Source organism: Lacerta agilis, chromosome 13, assembly GCF_009819535.1.
Source record: "Lacerta agilis isolate rLacAgi1 chromosome 13, rLacAgi1.pri, whole genome shotgun sequence".
Classification (NCBI taxonomy): Eukaryota; Metazoa; Chordata; class Lepidosauria; order Squamata; family Lacertidae; genus Lacerta; species Lacerta agilis.
The window spans coordinates 37,352,331-37,372,503 of NC_046324.1; the positions used below are offsets into that span (position 1 = coordinate 37,352,331).

The following is a 20,173-nucleotide window of genomic DNA, read 5'->3' on the forward strand; positions in this document are numbered from 1 at the left end:
ATGGGGGGCGTGCCAGCACCATTTTGTGATCCTGTCATTTATAGATATGGCAGCCATTTTGTTTTATACCTCACGCTCATGGCAGCAATTTTATGACACTTTCTGAAAATTACAGATGTGCCGACTGGCAACACCCACTCGAGACTTAATGGTCTTTTTGTGATGGGGGGGCAGTATTTCAGCATGTAATAAGTCAGGCTTTCCCTGACCTGCAAGACTAAACCCTGTTATTACTAGATTTCTCTTTTCCTCTCTGCTTTTTTGCTACCTTTTTACCCTGTTAATGTTTGTTGTTCCATACACTGCCCAGATATTTAAATGTTAAGCAGTTTGGAAATGCTTTTAAATAAATAAATTGGAGGGGAAGTCACTTAGATGTCGGGATGTGAACGTTCGGTTGTCTGGCAGTCATTCTATCTTTCTCTCTCACACACAATTAAACCATCAGGAAATGAAAGTGATTCTCCACACACATCCACACACCTCTTTTGTCAAACGGCATCATTATGAGTGGCCTGTCTCGCTCAGTCTTCAGTAAGTGGAGTCACTAATAATTAAGAAGCCGTCGCAATAAAAGCGAGCTCGTTAGGGGAGTTGACAGTGTTATTGGGAACCTGAAGGAAATGTGGCATTTGGCAAAAATTGAATTGGACGTTAGATTGGCAGCAAGCAGAGTGTTGACTGAGATCAGCTTTATGGCGCATATGAGTCCAGTGGTGGTGTTTTTAGCTGCAATGGCTTCTGTGTTGTTTCCAGGCTCAGTTCAAAGAGCCCATTATTGCCTATAAGCCCTAAATTAGGGTTGCCATATTTCAAGAGGTGAAGATCCAGACACAAATGTTGTTAAGGGGTTTTTTAAGGCAAAATTGGAGCTTTTTTTTAAAAAAAAAAATTCATTAGTTTTCAATTGCAATCCAAAATAGCCCCATCATAACAATAGCAATTTATAATACAATTAATAATACCAATCGTTCAAATACAGAATTATATAATTTAGGTGGCCCTCCACATCCTAGAATCAATGGTTAGATGGTTTTCAGTCATCATCATAATCTCTTATTCAACAACTTCAATATTAATAACTTCACCAAAATTCACCAAAATCTACACTACTGACATGGGTTGCCATGAGTCCGGATTTTCCCAGACATTTCAGCAATTTTTGCCCAGACACCGTTTCCAGGAAAATTCCTGATTATGGCAACCCGGCCTAAATGACTTGGATTAGGCAGGACTGCCTCCCTTCCACCTATGAGTCGACTGCCCACTTCATCAATCACAGTCTTAAACCAAGGCTCCATCTGCACCATACTTTTAAAGTACTGTTGTCCCACATGGCTTCACCCAAAAAATCCTGGGAATATGTTGAGGCTGCTGAGGCCCCTGTTCCCTCCACAGAGCTCACTGGTTTAACCCCTCTGGGAGTTGTAGCTCTGTGAGGGGAATAGGGGTGTCTTTTAGCAACTCTCCTACTTTGGATTGGTGGTGGCTCTCCTGGGCAAGAATCTGTCCCCATCATAGCTGTGCTCGAGGGTGTGTCCTCGGGGTTGGGGCTCTTGGTCCAAAGAGGTAAAAGCCTTTTTCCAAAACATTTAATCTAGCAGAGGCATAGGCCAACTCCGGCCCTCCAGATGTTTGGGATTACAATTCCCATCATCCCTGACCACTGGTCTTGTTAGCTACGGATGATGGGAATTGTAGTCCCAAACATCTGGAGGGCCAGAGTTTGCTTATGCCTGATCTAGAAAGCCAGGTTCAAAACTCAGCATAGTCCAAGCAAGCCAAGGTCAAGCTTGGGGAGCAAGGAGGGGGAACTAAAGGAAGCAGAGACCTGTATTGTTTCTATCAACTGGAAGCCTCAAGAGGGAGACCTCATATACTGTGGCTTCCTAGCTGCTGGTAGTAAAGGAGTTCTGGGGATTGCTTGCTCATGAGTTGCCTGACCATTGTAGGTCTGTAGACTCATGCTAATGGAAACTCATTGCACAGCACATTGGCCAATCTATTGTGCAACAACGTCACCCAAATGCTTCTTATGTATTTTTATTCACTCGTTTGTTCATTTGTTCATTCATACTGTTTTTGTACAATATACCGCTTTTCTGCGCACACACAAAATGTTCAAAGCAGAGAACAGGACTACGTTCCAAACAAACACTACGAAAACAATTCCATAATAATGTAGCAAAACAATAGCAGATATAATAACCTGCAAAAGAAACTCACGTCAATACAGTGGTACCTCTAGATGTGAACGGGATCCACTCCGGAGCCCCGTTCGCATCCTGAGCAATCTGCAACCCGGAGCGCCGCTTATGCGCATGCACGGGTTGCGATTCTGCATGTCTGCACATGGGCGTGACGTCGCTGAGCACGTCTGCACATGCGCGACCCACCGAACCCGGAAGTAATCCGTTCTGTTACTTCCAGGTTCGGCACGTTCGTAACCCGTGCCGTTCTCCACCCGCAGCGAACGCAAGACGAGGTACGACTGTACTATGAATATAAGATTACTTAAGCAACATGCAGCACCCAGTAGCAAAAATAACAAGGGAGCTTTGCAATTTCACCTTAGTCCTAGAAACACCCCTACCATGGTGTATGTAAATTATTATGAACCGTGTTATGATGTAGCTCACTGCCCATATCTCCCTTTTGTAGATAAGCCACTCTGTGTATTGTGATTTTGGGGGCTGAGGATGATGAACAGTGGCATACAACAGCTTTCCAATACAGGCTTCAAGAGATATTGCCCTATTTGGTTTTTATTGATGAAATACAACATCGGGGGCAGATCTCCACTCATAATTCTTGTGGAACGGCGTTCCTTTGGCACAAAACATTTTGCAAGTGGAGCAGGTACGCCGCTAAGAGACTTGAACTTGGTTCTGTATAGGATAGGACCCTCAATAATAACAAAAACAACAAGGATGACCTTGCTGAACATCTGATAAAGGTACGGCTGCCTTCCAGCCACGTGGAAGAGCATAGGATTGAAATCGAGACAAGGAAATTTGTTACAGCCTCACAGCCAAAAGCTTTTGTTTCGGGAGCTCAGCCTGTTTGTGAGATGCTGCTGTTTCCCCCCTTAATTCCCCATCTCGAAATGGCACTGCATCCCGAGCAATTTCTATTAAACCGAAATCAGTTTGCATTAGTGACAATTAACTGTAAAAAAAAGTGTATTCATGTTTAAATTACATGTCGTTTTCATTGGCACTCGTAAACAAAGCCGTAAGGATATTGCCTAAATTGACATAATGTATATATTATCTTGTGCAACACTTCTCTTTGAATTAATGTACTGTATTCTTTTCAACCTTTCTTTGGACGACAAATGAAATTAAGGGAATAATCTTACTTGTATAAAAAAGGGGGGGGGCCTTAAAGTAAAGCCCTAAATCCAGGGTTGCCAGCTCAGCAGAAGTCGGTATAAATGCCAGTAAAGCCTATGGTGCTCTCGAAAGGTTTTAGTAAATATCCCCTCAGAAATCTGCAATACATCAGAAACTGTTTCCTCTTCCTGCCCAGTTTCCGGTTTCACTGCATAGCCTATTACCTCCTTAAGTATGACCATATTTCATCCCAGGATTGGACGCCCACAAAGGAGACTTTGTGGGACTGAATACAGCGGCCTTTTCCTCCATTGATGTGGGACAGGCCTGTACTATTTTGTGGTCCCATCCCTTTCCCTGCTTTTATAGATGTAGCAGCCATTCTGCCATGTCCCCACAGCAACTCTCTTTTGTTAGGCCACGCCCCCAGGGAAGCCATTTTGTGACTGGCACCCACATCACTTTCTCAGCATTGCAAATGTGCTCACTGACCCAGTAAGGTATGAGTCAGCTGCCCTAAATGGGTTTTTTTGGGGGGGGAGGGGGGATCATAAGATAACGTCTCATTTCTGAATCTGCCCGGTTATTAAGATTATCTGTGGAGGCCCATCCCTTCAGAAACTTTACATGGAAAAGGAGCCTTTTTAGTGCTTGCTTTGATACTGATTTTCTTGTAAGATCTAAACTCAAAACTTTGGAACTCCCTGACTCTTGATAACAAGCACACACCTTCACTGCACTCCTTTTAGCAGCAGCTAAAAACATTTTTGTTTAGACACGCCTACCTAGATGTTTAGAAGGTTGATGCGAGGTTAGATCTGTTTTTAGTCTATTGTTGTTTTAACCTTTTGAGAAAGTCTTCAATTGTTATTAATTCTTCTTATCGATGATTTTATTGTTTCATCTTTGAGTAAACTGCTTTGAGTTTTTTTCCCTCTTTACAATAAAGCAGTGTATATTTTTATGAGATAAATAAGTAAATAAATAAATACAACTTTGTATATTTTACTTAATATTTTTTCTTGTGTTTCCCTCTATAGTCGATGTTTCGAATTCTGTTGGTTCATTGTTGTTGTCGTTGTTGTTGTTGACTGGGTTTTTTCTTCCCCCTTTTAAATAGGTGTCAAAGCAGTGTTTTCCGGGCACTACCACCAAAATGCTGGCGGCTTCTACAAAAATATCGAAATGGTTGTTTCGTCTGCCATAGGGTGCCAGCTGGGCAAAGACACCCATGGGCTAAGGGTGGTGGCTGTCACCCCCGAGAAGATTGTTCACAGATACTACAGTTTGAATGAACTGAGCAATCGAGGGGTCGAGAAAGACATCGCGGCTTTGCTTAACCAAAACTAGCCATTTCTTTCCTCTGCCACAATAATGGGGAGGGCAGCCCTCTCCAGCCCAGGGCGAGGTATCAGAACTGTGCATTGTGTGATTTTCTTTCTTTTTTTAAAAAAAAAAGTTGGCCATGGCAAAGATTTCTCATCATAATCAGAAAGCACCTGAACATCTCAAAGTCAAACAGGCAGTCAGAGGGATTATATTCACTTGTCAAGGGTGCGTATAAATTTAACTTGTGCTATAAAAGTAGTGACAGCGCTATTGATTTTGTAATTAAGGAGATATTCTGAGAATGCACTGTTCTTAGAATAAACCACTTTTATAGCAGCGCTTAAATGCACTCGCGAACAAACACACGGCACAACCATCTACATGACAGCCCAATAAACAACAGGAGGCTGCAGGGAACCCAAATGCCACGTTAATGGAAGAATGAAAGGGGTTTGCCCTCAGTTCAAAGCAAATACTAGGTACATGTATGCAATTATAGGGCAGCTGTAAGAAGCTGGAAAATATTCTATACGTGTTTCTAATAAGGAAAGACACCTCTGACATGTGCAATTTGCCACAGGTCTATCGTGCCTCACAGAGGCTCCAGCCACCCTATACGTTTAAAGCAGCATCGGGCCCCTTAGCAGTCATGGCTTGCCCCAAAGAATCCTGGGAGCTGTAGCTTGTTCAGGGTGCTGGGAGTTGTCAGGAGACACCCCCTCCAATTCCTCTAACAGAGCTACGGTTCCCAGAGTTCCCTGGGAAGAGGGGTTGGTTGTTAAACCACTCTGAGAATTGTATCTCTGTGCTAGGAAGGGGGTGTCTCCTTTAAGCACCCGTAACAAACTACGGTTCCCAGGAATCTTTGAGGGGAGCCATGACTGTTTAAAGTGGAACTTGCTCTCCGGGTGTGGAGGGGTTCCTGGCCTAGTGCCCTTGGGTGGCTTTCTTTGACATCAGTGGGCTCCCCCTGGTGGTTATAGCAGCAGCAACTTCACCAGTGTACCATCACAGCAGTGGATTGTGGGCAATATAAAATGGCGGCTTGCCCTGGTAAGCTCCACCTGGGTGCCGTGTTCTGACTTCCAGCACCCTTACGAGAGAGGGCATTTCCAGGATCTGGGGAATCCCGTCTCAAGAGACAACACTCCACAGCCTTCCATTTAAATGCTCACTTTATGGCATGTTTGCATTGATCGCTTGAGTAGGCCCTGCACGTGTGCGCACTGCTCAACTGTAGGCACGATTTGACACTGATTCACCACCCATGAATCAGTCCTCTGAAAGGAAATCATTTAGAGCTTGCCATTTCCACCTCACTACAAACAAACCTATATCAGCGGTGAGCTAATTTAACTGTTTGCAGCTTCAGCCAAGAAATTCCGGGAATTGTCGTTTGGTGTGAGTACTTAGAATTCCATTAGAGAGCCCTAAGTCATTTTCAGAAATACAATTCATGGCGCTCTGCCCTTTAAACCAACGGAACAATCGGTTTAAACCGTTTTTTTTTTTGCTGGTTTCTCCTCTTCTTACACATTTTGATTTCTTAAAAGAATGAAATTGAACTCGCACTCTGTGCCGGGGGCGGGGGAGTATTTACTCAGTCGGGTTAATTGAGGTCTTTTGAGTCCAGGGTTATTTGTAGATGACTTAATAATCAAAACGTGTGTGTGTGTGTGTGAGAGAGAGAGAGAGAGCTGAGTTTTCGCTTTCATGCTTTAACAGGTTTCTCGTGTTCCTGTGTGGGACCAGTCCACATTTTAAGGATGGGTATATTCCTTATTAAGGAATATAATGTGTTGTGTCAGCACCAACCACGTGTCTTTGGGGGCTCCCAGGCTTCCCAAACATGTGCGTTTAGGGAATTTGCAGGCGAACGGTACGACAAATTGGTGTGAAATCACTTTTCAATGAATAACAAATCACCTTCCTGTGCTTTATAACAGCCTACATTTGGTGTGTGGTTATATAAGTGCGGTTATAAACCTGGATGATATATTACCAAGTGAAATGTCAACATTAAAAAAGAAGAAGACATACACGGCTACTTCATGTCATCATTCCAAACTAATTGTTCCATTTTAAATTGAATCTCTGTCGGCTCAACTGAGAATACAAATTGAATAAACGGAATCACTAGCTCCGTCCAGATGTTAAAGGCTTCCTAAACTGAAGGAAGAGTGGGATCCTTTCCTACAGTCCTGTCACCAAGACCTGGTGTTCTCCATGGCGAAGATCTGCAGAAGGAGTTCTGAAATGTGCAGGGAAGCAGTTCTCAAGGCAGACCTTATTCACTGTGGAGCAGAAGCAGAGGACTTGTGGCCTTCCAGAGGTTGTTGGACTCTTATTCCCATCAGTCCCAGCCAGCTTGGCCAACGGTGAGGGATGATGAGAGTTGGAGTTCAATGACACCTGGAGGGCCCGAGGTTCCCCCTATGCTTGGTGGTCTTCAGCTGGTGGGTTGGGACTCCATATTGGTTTGGGTCCTGATGGAAGGATGGGTTGAAACAGCCGCACGATCAAAAAATAATGATGGGGAGGAGAGGGAATGGAGGGGATAAATGGTCCCCAATACATATTTGGATTAAAAGTGAGTCCCAGCTCTGAAAAAGTTTGAAGATCACTGATATAGAGGTGATTGGGATGTGGCAGAGGGGGTGGTATAACCCAGCAAATCCCTCCTCTCCCCACAGATATTTCTAGCCACTCAAGTGGGGTACTGTTTGATCTTTTTTCAATGTAAATGATAAGAAATGTTCTTGTTTCTTTAGTTTCTTTCCCCGTTTCAGGGGGTTTTAGAACGCTTATGATTGTTTGCCTGTTGGCCTTAAACCTGTTTGACCCCCTGAATGGAAAACCAATAAAAAAAATGGGGTGAGAAATCTCCTGACTTTGATCTTTTTTTATACAGGCAGTCATAAAAAATAAAATAAAATAAAAATCTCCATTTGCAATATATGTGTTCCAGTCAGTATGATAAAAGTGCAAAGGCATAATGAGTGCTCTTGATTTACGAAGAGGAAATGTGTAAAAATTATTTTGTAGTAAAAGGCACCACACCTCTGATGCATGAAAAACTACCAGGTCTTACCAAAGGTCTTTTAGGATCCCAAATCACACCTAGAAGCTTCTAGAAAGTTCACAAGCAGGACATAATGCTACGGCCACCCACCGCCACACTCAAATAGAATCATAGAATCGTAGAGTTGGAAGGTACCCTGAGGGTCATCTAGTCCAACCCTCTGCAGGAATTGCAACATGCGGTCCCCCATCCAATTGGAAACCATACTGGGCCCTGCTTAGCTTTGCAAATGTGCTAGCTGTTTTATCTCTGCACCATGGAGCTACAATAGCCACTTGTTTTCAGAGGGATAATATCTTCAGGTCTGGAGGCTCTATTCTTTCAAATTGTCATATATTTAAAAACACTATTGTTCGACTTAAGATGACTGCTGGCACTGCTCCTCAGGGTGAACTGGGCACTGCCCCCAACAACCTCCGTCTGCCCTCAGCCAGTGTCCCCCATTACCTGCCCTATTTCTTTCCTGTAGCCTATCCAAGAGGTGTCACAGGCTGTCAGTTTCCTCCTCCTTAGTCCCTGTGTTTCCCTTGCGGAACTCAGCTGGGGGGGGGGGCATAATTGGCATTAGTTGGTTCTGCCTGTCATAGGCTCTGGCGCCACCTGCTGTTGGACTCCCTGCCTTGATGCCCTACCAATGCCCATGATCAACAGCCACGGCTGTTGCGCTGCCCATTGGACTGGTTCACCAGCAAGAGTGCTGATAACCTTCGCTGATGGGTGAATCCACTAGGCTCTTTCCCACTAATTCTTCTTGACCTTCATGGCATAAATTGGCACAGAAGGAGGGCTCTGCTGGATCAGGCCAAAGGTTTGTCTAATCCAGCATCCTCTCACCATAGATGCCAACCCGAAGTGTGCATCTTCCTTTTAAAAAGTATCATTGTGAACATGGTAGGCAGAGCCCAGCCTTTGCTCTCATACACAAAAGGTCACCTTGGCTTACGCATAAAATTTTTAATATATATTTTTTCCATGTTCCCAAAGCATTCATCATAGTTGTAACCTTTTAAGGCCCTTTAAGAGCAGTGAAAAAAAAATCCCCATTAGGGAGAGTGAGCAAGCGCTTTACTCATTTGTCACTCATTGACAGCCCTAATAAGTGCTAGGTTGTTTAGAGGGTGGAGGGGGTTAGGGAGGGTGAAGTTCCAACTGATTTTATGAAAAATGAGCCACCTCTCATTCGGAAAAAGGAAGCTTTGAGCTCTCAGGTGCCTCTAAATGAGATGCTGAGGTGTTCTGCATATGAGGAGCATTGAAAGATTAAGCAGCAGGTCTTGAAGCTCCAACATCCCATTTCTAAGATTAACCGATCAGAGGCCCATGGGAAGCCAGAAGTCAGGGCATAAGGGCCATAGACCTCCCCAGCAACTGAAGCTCTGTAGTACACTGCCTCCGCACATGGACGGTCCATTTAGCTGCCTCACTTAATGCCATGGATAGACCTTAAGAACACACTGATTCAGAGCAGGGTGGGGCCCTTCTTCCAGCTTGAGGCCACATTCCCTTCTTGACAATCAATGTCACTGGTGGGCAGGACCAGAGACAAAAGTGGGCAGGGCCATCAGTGTAAATTTTACCTCTGTACAGTTGGCTAGTTTTAAGGCACATGCATGCGCCTCTCTCTATCCAGAGAAGCAGCTGAAGGACACCTTCCAGTCAGGCAAAAACACTCCAGTGAAACACTCATTTGGCCCCCAGGTTGAGGTTCTTCGCCCCAGTTTCAGGGGATTTGTACCTCATGTTTCCACTGAGTGCAGCAGCTTACATGCAACCAGTCAAAAGAAACAGAGTTCCTGTCTGCACAATACAATCTAAAATACATGACACGAAAGGAAAAGTCAGGGAGGAGGGAGGAGGGGAAAGCAAACGCAGGCACTAATTCTTGAAGTTGAATGGTAGCTCTTATCATGACCAGCTGGAAAAGACACCGTTCATAGAGAGGAGGAGTCTGGTGAGGGCGGTCTTACAACGGAGCTGATGGAATGGGCTCTGCTTCCCAACTGTTTGTCTTTTCCACCAAAAATCTTACAGTTATTGCAGAGTGGATAAGTGGTGGGATAGAACCAGTGACCAAGTTGGCATAAAAAGAAAGCTGTTAGTAACAGCCATCAAAATAAGTTCATGGAAAGGTGAGACTTATTTATAGTTTGGGGATGAAATAAAGAAATAGCCAATATTTGTCCTTGCAATTCTCCTTTAATATAAGAGACTATTCATACGTAAAGTCTTCACACACATACACACACACACCCTTTCCCTCTCTCCCTTTGCACATATACACATTTGTTTTCCCTTTCCCCTTTTTTAAATTTAAAATACAGAGGAATAAGAGCTGATCTGCAGGCAACAGGAAATGAAAGTTGCACCAGGGCATCGGAAACAAGGGACAAAGCCATAAGGAGGGACCTAAGACGCAACCAAAGGACGAGGCAGAAAGGATGAGCAAACAAAACTCAGAAGGTCAAAGCCTGGAGGCAGGACTGAAAAGCAAGCAAGAAGTCAGGACTGGAGGTCAACCAAAATACAAAAGAAGCACACCAAGGCTTGTTGCTTAGGCAGGGTTAAATTTAACAGGAAGCACTGTTATAGTATGTTGTGTGCAAGAGGCGCCAATGCCCAGCCTAGAGGAATGAGTTCAGCCTGAGGCCTAAGGATACTATGCTGCCCAGTTTACCACAACCCACAATTCTGTGGCTCCCCGCACAAACCAATTGCACATAAATTTGGGGGACTCTTCACCAGAGCCACAGCAGCTCACAGCATTAAGCTAGACATGCAATTCATCAGATCCGGTGTACAACCACTTCCTATGCTTAGCCATAATTTCTGCTGTTTGCCTGGTACATTGAGAAAAACAACAACAACAACCCTCTTTGTATGTTGGGGGGAAGACTATGGGTTTGCACTCAGTGGGAAGTGACAGTTTCTTAACCCTAGTCACAGCTGCGGACACCTTTCCAACCCCCAAACTCTGTTTCCATCAGCCCAAGTCAAAACAAAGAAGTTTGGTTGGCTCCATTTACTTTGCCGGGCATAATTAGCTAACGTGGAATTAATACTGATGCCTCAACTAATCAGAAGTGGCAGAGGCCCTTGTGGTCACACAGCACCTCTTCGCGTTTGTTTATGTAGAACAAAATCGCTCATGCTGAGTTAAGTTGGGAAACAGACCACCCACAGAGATGCTCTAATTATCATCTAAGGAAACGAGCCTTTGATGTTGTGGAGATGATTTTTCCACCGTTCCAACAGGGCCCATAATTGTAACTACCTCTTAATGTATGAAAGGCGCTTTCTTTCTTTTCTTTTGCTTTTTAGTACTTTGGGGAAAACAAATAAGGAAGTCCTCTTAAGAGGGATCATATCTGCCAGCCACGCTCCCCACCCAGTGACCCAGGCTTGACATTTCTGAAAAAGAGGCATGACCCAACTATGGTTCCATCCTGGAACTGTAGCCAATCAGGAATCCACAGAGTCGCTAGGGGACTCCCTATTCCAGGGGTCAGCAAACTTTTTCAGCAGGGGGCTGGTCCACTGTCCCTCAGACCTTGTGGGGGGCTGGACTATATTTGGGGGGGGGTGAACAAATTCCTATGCCCCACAAATAACCCAGAGATGCATTTTAAATAAGAGCACACATTTAAATAAAAGCACACATACTCATGCAAAAACACCAGGCAGGCCCCATAAATAACCCAGAGATGCATTTTAAATAAAAGCACACATTCTACTCGGGTAAAAACATGCTGATTCCCGGACAGTCCGCAGGCCGGATTTAGAAGGCAATTGGGCTGGATCCGGCCCCCGGGGCCTTAGTTTGCCTACCCATGCCCTATTCCCTTCCCAGAGCTACAACACCCAGAGCAGTTTAATGATCAATCCTTCTTCATGGAGCTGGGAATTGTAGCTCTTAGAAGGAAATAAGGGTCACCTAACAACTCAGTGCCTTTAACAAACTACAGAATTCTTTGGGGGACGCCATTACGGTTTAAAGTAATATTGTGGCACTTGCTGTGTGTGGTGTGAATTTAGCCTTTGGAACAGATCTCATTGGCCGATGATCATGATCGATTGACATAGGTGTGCACAACACTTATACAAGTTGCGGGAATAGGGGATGGGGAAAAGCAAGATTCGGTTCATATTTAAAGGTGAACGTTCCTACTTTACACTAAATTCATGAACCAAAACACAGCAAAATTCACACTTTTCTGAATTTTGCAATTTAGATCTCCAGCCAATTAGGGAGCATGGAAATGCACACATTAGTGAAAACAACATAGAGTGCATTACATTAGTAGAAAGTGCTTTGCGAAATGTGTATATCAGGAGAAATCTGCACCCAAATGCTGGTGAATTGTCAGCAGCGCTTTATTTTCTGTTAAGCCAACGGATGTGGCAATGTGCCGAACTGAACTGGAAACTGGAAAAACGAGGAAGTGGAGGAACCAAAATTGACAGATTCAGCCATCCCTATACAGGAGGACAGGTCACTTGCAAACCAAGATTTGACATGGGAGGCAACAGAGGAAGAGAAACAGAGGCAGGTGGAATTGGGAAGGGTATGCATTTAATCCCATTCCATGGCTTAATTTCCGTGGCTTGGTGGTAGAACATCCGCTTTGCACGCAGAAGGTCCCAGGTTCAATCCCAGAGGAACCCATTCCTGAAACTCTGGAGAGCTGCTGCCAGTCAGTGAAAGCAATGCTAGGTAGACCGATGGTATACGGCGGCCACTTCCTGCATTTCTTTACAGAGGGGTCTGGGGAATAAGCCGTGTTGGGCAAATCAAAGGGTTGTATCCAATTATGTTCGAGTAGATCTACTGAAATTAATGAACCTAAGTTAGTCAAGTCCATTAATTTCAGTGGGCCTACTCTGAGTAGGACTAATTAGGAGCATCAATACAATCCTAGCAGGGGGTCCACTGAGGCTGCTCAGCTTGGCTGTGCGAATCCCATCGATGGTGACAAGATTTCAACAGCCTATTTTGGCACAGGGCAGTAGCCCAGAGCTAATTGCTCCCTGCTGGCAGCGGCATGCATCCTCTGCTCTGATCAGTCGCCTTCCCTTGTTGGCTGTTTTGCAACAGACCTTGTCCCTTTGGGGTCCCTAATTTTAAAGCTATGCTCAAGCAGCTGCCTTTATCAAACCAAGAGCAGGCGACGCCTGGTGCCCCTAAACGCAAGCTGGTGTAACTCACTGCAGAAACAGCAAAGGCTGTTTTCTGTGGGGACCTTTCAATCTGTATGTTTTCCTTTTGTCTGAGCCGCTGAAGGGGAGACCGGCTTTGTTTCGGGCGGGGGGGGGGAGAGCGCGAACGCAATCAATAAGCTGCTTTGGATAACACTGGCACTAAGCTGGCTTTGCATTTGCTGCCTGAATGCTGTAATGCAATATCAGGAGTGTCTCCTTTTTAAGAGGGCCAGGGTGGTAATTATGACTGCCGAGCGCTCCTGCCGCACACAAGGCGGAAAGGAGCTTGAAAGACACACGCATTCAATCACGCGTTGTTGACAAAGCCTTCAGACTGTGCTGTTTATGGAGCCTTCAGGATCAGCTGGGGGAACTTGCATCAATAAATAGCAATTAAAATAGTGCAAGGCGTGGCCGAGGGCAAAATGCTGGCTGCGATGGTGGTGACGGCGGGGGATGCAAAAACTGAGCAGATTGCAATGGAGTATCCGGGGAGGAGGCACAACCGGAACTCTGAACAAGCACACTCCACGCTGCAACAAATTGTTGCAGGCCCCACTGCTTGAACAGAAGTAAAGCAAGGAACTGAGGCAGGCAAGAGCATATGCTGAGCATGCTATGACTCCACTCAACACCCACCTTGTCTGCACACCAAGCGTTTCTCTTCAGTTCAGTGTTTTTCAACCTTTTTTGGGCAAAGGCACACTTGTTTCATGAAAAAAATCACGAGGCACACCACCATTAGAAAATGTTAAAAAAATTAACTCCGTGCCTATATTGACTATATATAAAGTAATTCTTTTGAATTTTTCAATTTTTCCCATGGCACACCAGGCAACATCTCGCGGCACACTAGTGTGCCGCGGAACAGTGGTTGAAAAACACTGCTTCAGTTGATCCTTAGCTTAGCACAGGCTCCCGTGCATGAGCCATTCATCTGAAAGGGGAGGGGGGTCTTTTTCTCTAGATCTTCCCTAATAGGAGCTGATAGGTATCAACTGCATCCTGTGGATACATTTGTTCCTCAGCAGGAAACTTCGGTGGCATTTCTTCTGCCTCTTACATAGATCCTGCGCTCATTACTTTAATGTCCTCAATGAAATATCGGTTGTCGCATTCCCACTCGGTGGGAGGTTAAAAGCATATCCCCCAACTGAGTTTCCTTTCTGCCCCAGCCTTCCTTCAAGCCAAGTGTGGCACAATGGCAATTCAGTGATGCTCCTCCCTGATGAATTGTCCCACGGGGTGCACGACTGGTTCAAGAAAAGTGTTTCAAAGGAACAATGAATGGAAGCGGAACTCCTTAGGATTCGCTACTATACAGATATTCTTAGGGAAGGAAAAGTGGGGAGAAAAACTGGTGCAATTCTAAGCTACATCAGCAGAAGTATAATGTCCCGATTTAGGGAAGTAATGTTGTTTAGTCGTTTAGCCGTGTCCGACTCTTTGTGACCCCATGCACTAGAGCACGCCAGGCACTCCTGTCTTCCACTGCCTCCCGCAGTTTGGTCAGACTCATGTTGGTAGCTTCGAGAACACTGTCCAACCATCTCATTCTCTGTTGTCCCCTTCTCCTTGTGCTCTCCATCTTTCCCAACACCAGGGTCTTTTCCAGGGAGTCTTCTCTTCTCACGAGGTGGCCAAAGTATTGGAGCCTCAGCTTCAGGATCTGTCCTTCCAGTGAGCACTCAGGGCTGATTTCCTTAAGAATGGATAGGTTTGATCTTCTTGCAATCCATGGGACTCTCAAGAGTCTCCTCCAGCACCATAATTCAAAAGCATCAATTCTTTGATGATCAGCCTTCTTTATGGTCCAGCTCTCACTTCCATACATTACTACTGGGAAAACCATAGCTTTAACTATACAGACGTTTGAAGGGAAGTAATAGTACCACTCTATTCTGCCTTGGTCAGAGCACACTAGGAATACTGTTTCCAGTTCTGGGCACCAGAATTTAAGAAGGATATTGACCACCTGGAATGCGTGCAGGCAAGGGTGACCAAGATGATAAAGGGCCCAGAAACTGAGCCTTATGAGGAACGGTTGATGGAGTTGGGTATGTTTAGTCTGGATAAGAGACGAATGGAGATGTGATAGGAGAGCCATCTTCAAATATCTGGAGGGCTGTCAAGCTCGTTCTCTGCTGCTCCAGAGGGTAGGACCCAAACCAATGAGTTCAGATTTGGCGTTTTGTAGGAATGCAATCTGTATATTGCTTACTGCAAGCTACAGTTTCTCTAATCCACGTATCAGAAAAGTCATGGCCCTCTAGATGCAGTGGTAGCTGGTGCCCATTGGGACTGGTGGGGTGAAGGCAGGGGGCCCAACCATAGGTGGAGCCAGAGCCAATGAGAAGTAGAGCCAACTCATTCTGTTTTTGTCCCCATCCTCTTTCTCCCACCTGAGTTCTCCAAGAGCAACACCAAGACTAAGGGAGAAACTAACAGCCAGTGCCACCCCATGGACTGGTTATATGTAAGAAAGCAGGCATGTGGGGGCTGGCTGAGGTTGCTGGGGCAGTGCCCCATTTGTCCAAATGGACCAGCCTCCTAAGACAAATTCAACAACAGGATCAGAGCCTTCATCCCTTTGGGTGAAAATGACCCAGTTATTTTGGGGTTCAGTAAGACGCAAATGACCTCACTGGCCTCCCTTCTTACTTACAATCAGCCCAGGAGTGGCACTGGCTATCAGGTCCCTCCTCCTTAGCCCCAGGGTTGCCCTTGCGGGGGGAGGGGGGTAGCATTTGTTGGCTCTGCCTGACATTGGCTCTAGCGCCACCTACTGCTGGGTTCCCTGCCTTCCAGTCTTACCAGTCTTAATGAGCTCCAACCACCCCAGTGGCTCATTTGATTTGATGAGCTTTTTCTTTCTTCAGTGCAATGCCCCTGGCCTTGCAATGACCCTGCATAGACAGGATTCCTCACAGAAGTCCTGAACAACGCCAGCTGCCTACCAACCATCTTACGCCATGGAGTGCACACAGTTTCCCCCCCTTAGCGAATCCTTCCTTTTCTTGTTTTCTGTATGCCGTTTCCATGCCACGTTAAGAATAAGGCCCCCCGACAGGTGTGCTTCACAGTGATTACTGCACTCCTTGCGTGTGTTCTGGCTTCCTAGCATCACCAGAGGCATAATCACTTCCTATTGCCTGTCTCCTCTTGCTGCTTGGTGGGGACAAATGCAAGTACACGCTGGGTGTGATGTTGCTCAGAAACATTTTGTCGTTGAACATGACAGAATGCGAGGGCTGGAGGAGGTTTTTTGGATGGAAGAGTCTGAACCATTTTTAAAAGCCAGCTTGCTTGTTTTGCGGGGGGGGGGGGGGTTGTCACTGAATTTAAGCTGCTTTTCCACTTCATCATCAACAAGAAGGAAATAGTAGTCATTCATTTAAAATAGGGATATCATGCAGCCATATGCAGCCTTTCTATCTGGCCCACAGAACTCTCACCAGGACACACACCCTCCCAAGCCACACCTTCCTTCTCCAGGTCACACCCCTCCCAGGCCACACCTTTCCCCCCTAAGCCATACCCTTCCCAGGCCACACCTTTCCCCTCTAAGCCACACCCTTCCCAGGCCACACCTTCCCTCTCCAAGCCACACCCCTCCCAGGCCACACCTTTCCCCCCTAAGCCATACCCTTCCCAGGCCACACCTTTCCCCTCTAAGCCACACCCTTCCCAGGCCACACCTTCCCTCTCCAAGCCACACCCCTCCCAGGCCACACCTTTCCCCCCTAAGCCATACCCTTCCCAGGCCACACCTTTCCCCTCTAAGCCACACCCTTCCCAGGCCACACCTTTCCTCTCTAGGCCACACCCTTCCCAAGCCACACCTTCCCTCTCCAAGCCACACCCTTCTCTTGCCCTGCTTTGCCCTGCCCCATTGGGTGTTTTTGCCTGGTAGGGATGTGTCTGTGTACTCTGATAATGCCTCTGGCTTGCCTGGATGGAGTGGAGTATGTGAGAAACTAGCCTCCTACTGTACAAAGGTAGATTTTGCATCTGTTGCTCTGCCCACTTTTGTTTCTGGCCCTGGCTGCCACTGGGATGTGGCCCCTGGACAGTTGCTCAGAAAGGAGTGGGGCTCTCAGTCTGAAAAAGGTCTCTCAGCCTGGGTTAGGCTTCCAAAGCAGCCAGTAATTTCTCTCTCTCAAAGCAGCCAGCAATTTCTCCTCATTGTGAAATCTCCTTTCATTACATGCGGCTGAATTTCTCTTTGACACAAGATGAGCCGGGCATCAAAATTTAATTCCCCAATGAGAGCGCAATGAATCTAAACCTCCTTCCATCTCATCTCTTCCAAATAGCCTCGTCTGATATATTGCCTTTGTGGATGATGTAATGGACTCCCTCTTTTGTTACAACGATAGCAAGGCCATGATCAAAAGTTCTGTTCTGAGAAGAACAAGGAAGGGTTTCTGCAATTCTCCCTTGCAGAGCATGACAATTCTAGGAAGCCGTTTCCCAGGTTCTTTTTCTAGATATAAGCTACCAATGCATTTGTCACGATGACAGGCTTTACAGATGTTGAGAAGCCATCTTTTGTTAGGCTGATGGCTTGCTAGTAGACCGTGACAATCAACTGATGTTTAATCAACCAATGGGAAATAGCTCGATGGGGAACCTGTGGCGCTTCAGATGTTGCTGGACTACAAATCCCATAATTCCTGGTGCTTGGCCATGCTGGCTGAAGCTGATGGGAGTTGGAGTCCAACAATGTCAGTAAAGCTGCAGGTTCCCCATCCCTAGTTGAGAATATAACACCTATCAAATTTGGGGAACAGGATGTTCTCCAGCTAGGGTGAGGGGGCAGAGAAACAGCCATCTATTTCTCCCAAGACTGTTGTGAGCAAGGCAGCGTCATTGTTCTGTGGTGGTTTTGTGCCCATTTTCAAAACAGAACCCCTTTTTTATTATATGGGGGAATAATATAATAGCAATAATAAATGGCCATCCTATGCTTGAGGAAGCTTACAAAAGATTAAGAATCGTACAGTAAGGTGCACCCATTAAAATATTATTATTATTATTATTATTATTATTATTATTATTATTATTATTTCTTTGTTATTATTTATTACATTGATATACCACCTTTTCCTCTAAGGAACTCATGGTTGTGTACATGGTTTTTCTCCTTCCCATCTCATCCTCACAACAACCCTGCGAGGTAGGTTAGGCTGAGAGATGGTAACTGGCCCAAGGTCGTCCTGTGAGCTTCGTGGCTGAGTGGGGATTCAAGCCCTTAGCCTACCTCAAAGGATAAGATGAGGGAGGACAACTAGGTACACCACTTTGAGCTCATTGTGGGAAAGGTGATATATAACGGTAAAGTTGAATACCGTATTTTCCGCTCCATAAGACGCACTTTTTTCCTCCTAAAAAGTAAGGGGAAATACCTGTGCATCTTATGGAGTGAATGGTGGTCCCTGGAGCTAAATTGCCCAGGGGCCAAAAGCAGATTGTGCTTTTTATTTTACAAAGAGAAAGGGGGGTGTTGAAAGGACCCCGCTCAGCAGCTGATCAGCAAGAGATCGGGAGAGAGATAAGAGTCCCAGCTCCCTTTCAGCCCCGCCCTCCTTTGTTGAATGTGCTGCAGAGGGAGGTTGTTTGTTTCCCCAGGACATGTGACTGGCTGATTAGATTATCTGTCTACAAACAGTAGAAACTGCTCCCTTTCCTTAAGATTTTTCAGAAATGTGAGTTGAACCCCATAAAAATGGGGCTTTTCCTCTTTGCTTTTCCCCCTTTGCAAAAGGAGCTTTGCTTTTCCCCCTTTGCAAAAAAGCTGCAAGACTTTTAGCTGATCCTCAAAAAAACCAGGGCTTTTCCCTTTGCAAAAAAGCTGCGAAACTTTTAGCTGATCCTCAAAAAAACCAGGGCTTTTCACTTTGCAAAAAAGCTGCATAACTTTTAGCTGATCCTCAAAAAAACAGGGCTTTTAGAGGAGGAAAACCAGAAAAATATTCTTCCCTTGTTTCCTCCTCTAAAAATGAGGTGCGCCCTATGGTCCAGTGCGTCCTATGGAGCGAAAAATACAGTAGATAGAACATTATTAATTTATCTGTTTGTTGGATACCTCACATAATTCATTTATTTTTACAATCAGAAACACCGCTCAGTCTCTCCTGTTTTATTTTCGTTGACTAGATGTTTCCTACACATTGATTGAATTTTCTCTCATTGCCTACAACATGCTTAATTTGTTTTGGATCTGGCAGAGGGGAGCCGTGGTTCTTCCACCTACTTGCGTCCCATTTGTCACGGCTAATGTCTCAGATGGCTGGAAAGATTCATCCTTTTTTTTCACTCTTTTATTTTGCCAAGACGCTTCCCAAGATGTCAACACTGCAGTGACAGGTTTTTCTCATGAAAACATAACAGATGAACGCTGCAGGCTGCAGGGAAGGGGACAGCAAAGAAGAGGAAAAGATGAGCTTGAAAAAGTGTGATGATCAGGAGCCCTGGGTCGGATTATCGCTCCCTCCTGATCTAGCAGCTGGCTGCCTGCACTTGCGAAATTGAAGAGTCTGTGTTCTTAATTCATCATGAAATGTTTCATGGAAGAGAAAAATTGTGCCTGATCATCAAAACCCCTTTATCCTCCACTTCAGGGTGACTGGGGTGGAGTAGGGCAGATGACATACCTGCTCAATTCTCACAAATGAAAAATAGGGGAGAAATTCAATTTGGTTTGCATTGCCAGATCTTTACCTCTTGAATTAAGCCATGAACCAAAATTTGCATTACCTGATATAGACTTCTCAGAATAATGCATGAACCAAAACATAGCTATCCTTCGAAATTCTCATTTCTCCAGTCAAATACCGGGAACAAAAATATGTATACTGTGCATTAAAATGCACACATTTCCTTAAAATAACATACAGGAATGCATTATATTGAGGGAAATTGCTTGCAGTCGTGTGTATATATTAGAAGAAATGGCAGATTTGCCATTCCCTACTCACAAATGCATTACACTCACAGTTTGCATGTGTGAAAAACACCTAGGGGTCCTAACAGAAAACAAGCTTAACATGAGACAACAGTGTGAGGCAGCAGCGGGTGGCAGGGGAGCTCAGGCAATTCTAGGCTGTTTCAACAGAAGTATAGTGTCCAGATGAAGGGAAGTAATAGTATCTCTCTATCCTGCCTTTGTCAGATTCCACCTGGAGTTCTGTGTCCAGTTCTGGGCACCACAATTTAAGAAGGATATTGA

General features: G+C 45.3%; 1 protein-coding gene across 2 annotated transcripts in view; it reads left to right on the top strand.

The window, feature by feature from the left end:
• CPPED1 (calcineurin like phosphoesterase domain containing 1) overlaps positions 1-5,290 on the top strand; it is a 66,782-nt gene extending 61,492 nt beyond the window's left edge. Inside the window, exon 3 of one of the 2 annotated variants that reach the window (XM_033167045.1) lies at positions 4,456-5,290. In XM_033167045.1, coding sequence (XP_033022936.1) covers positions 4,456-4,685 — 230 coding nt within the window. In that variant the 3' untranslated portion in view covers positions 4,686-5,290. The remainder of the gene's footprint in view (positions 1-4,455) is intronic. The other variant, XM_033167044.1, reaches the window with a different exon arrangement.
• Positions 5,291-20,173: the final 14,883 nt, after the last annotated feature.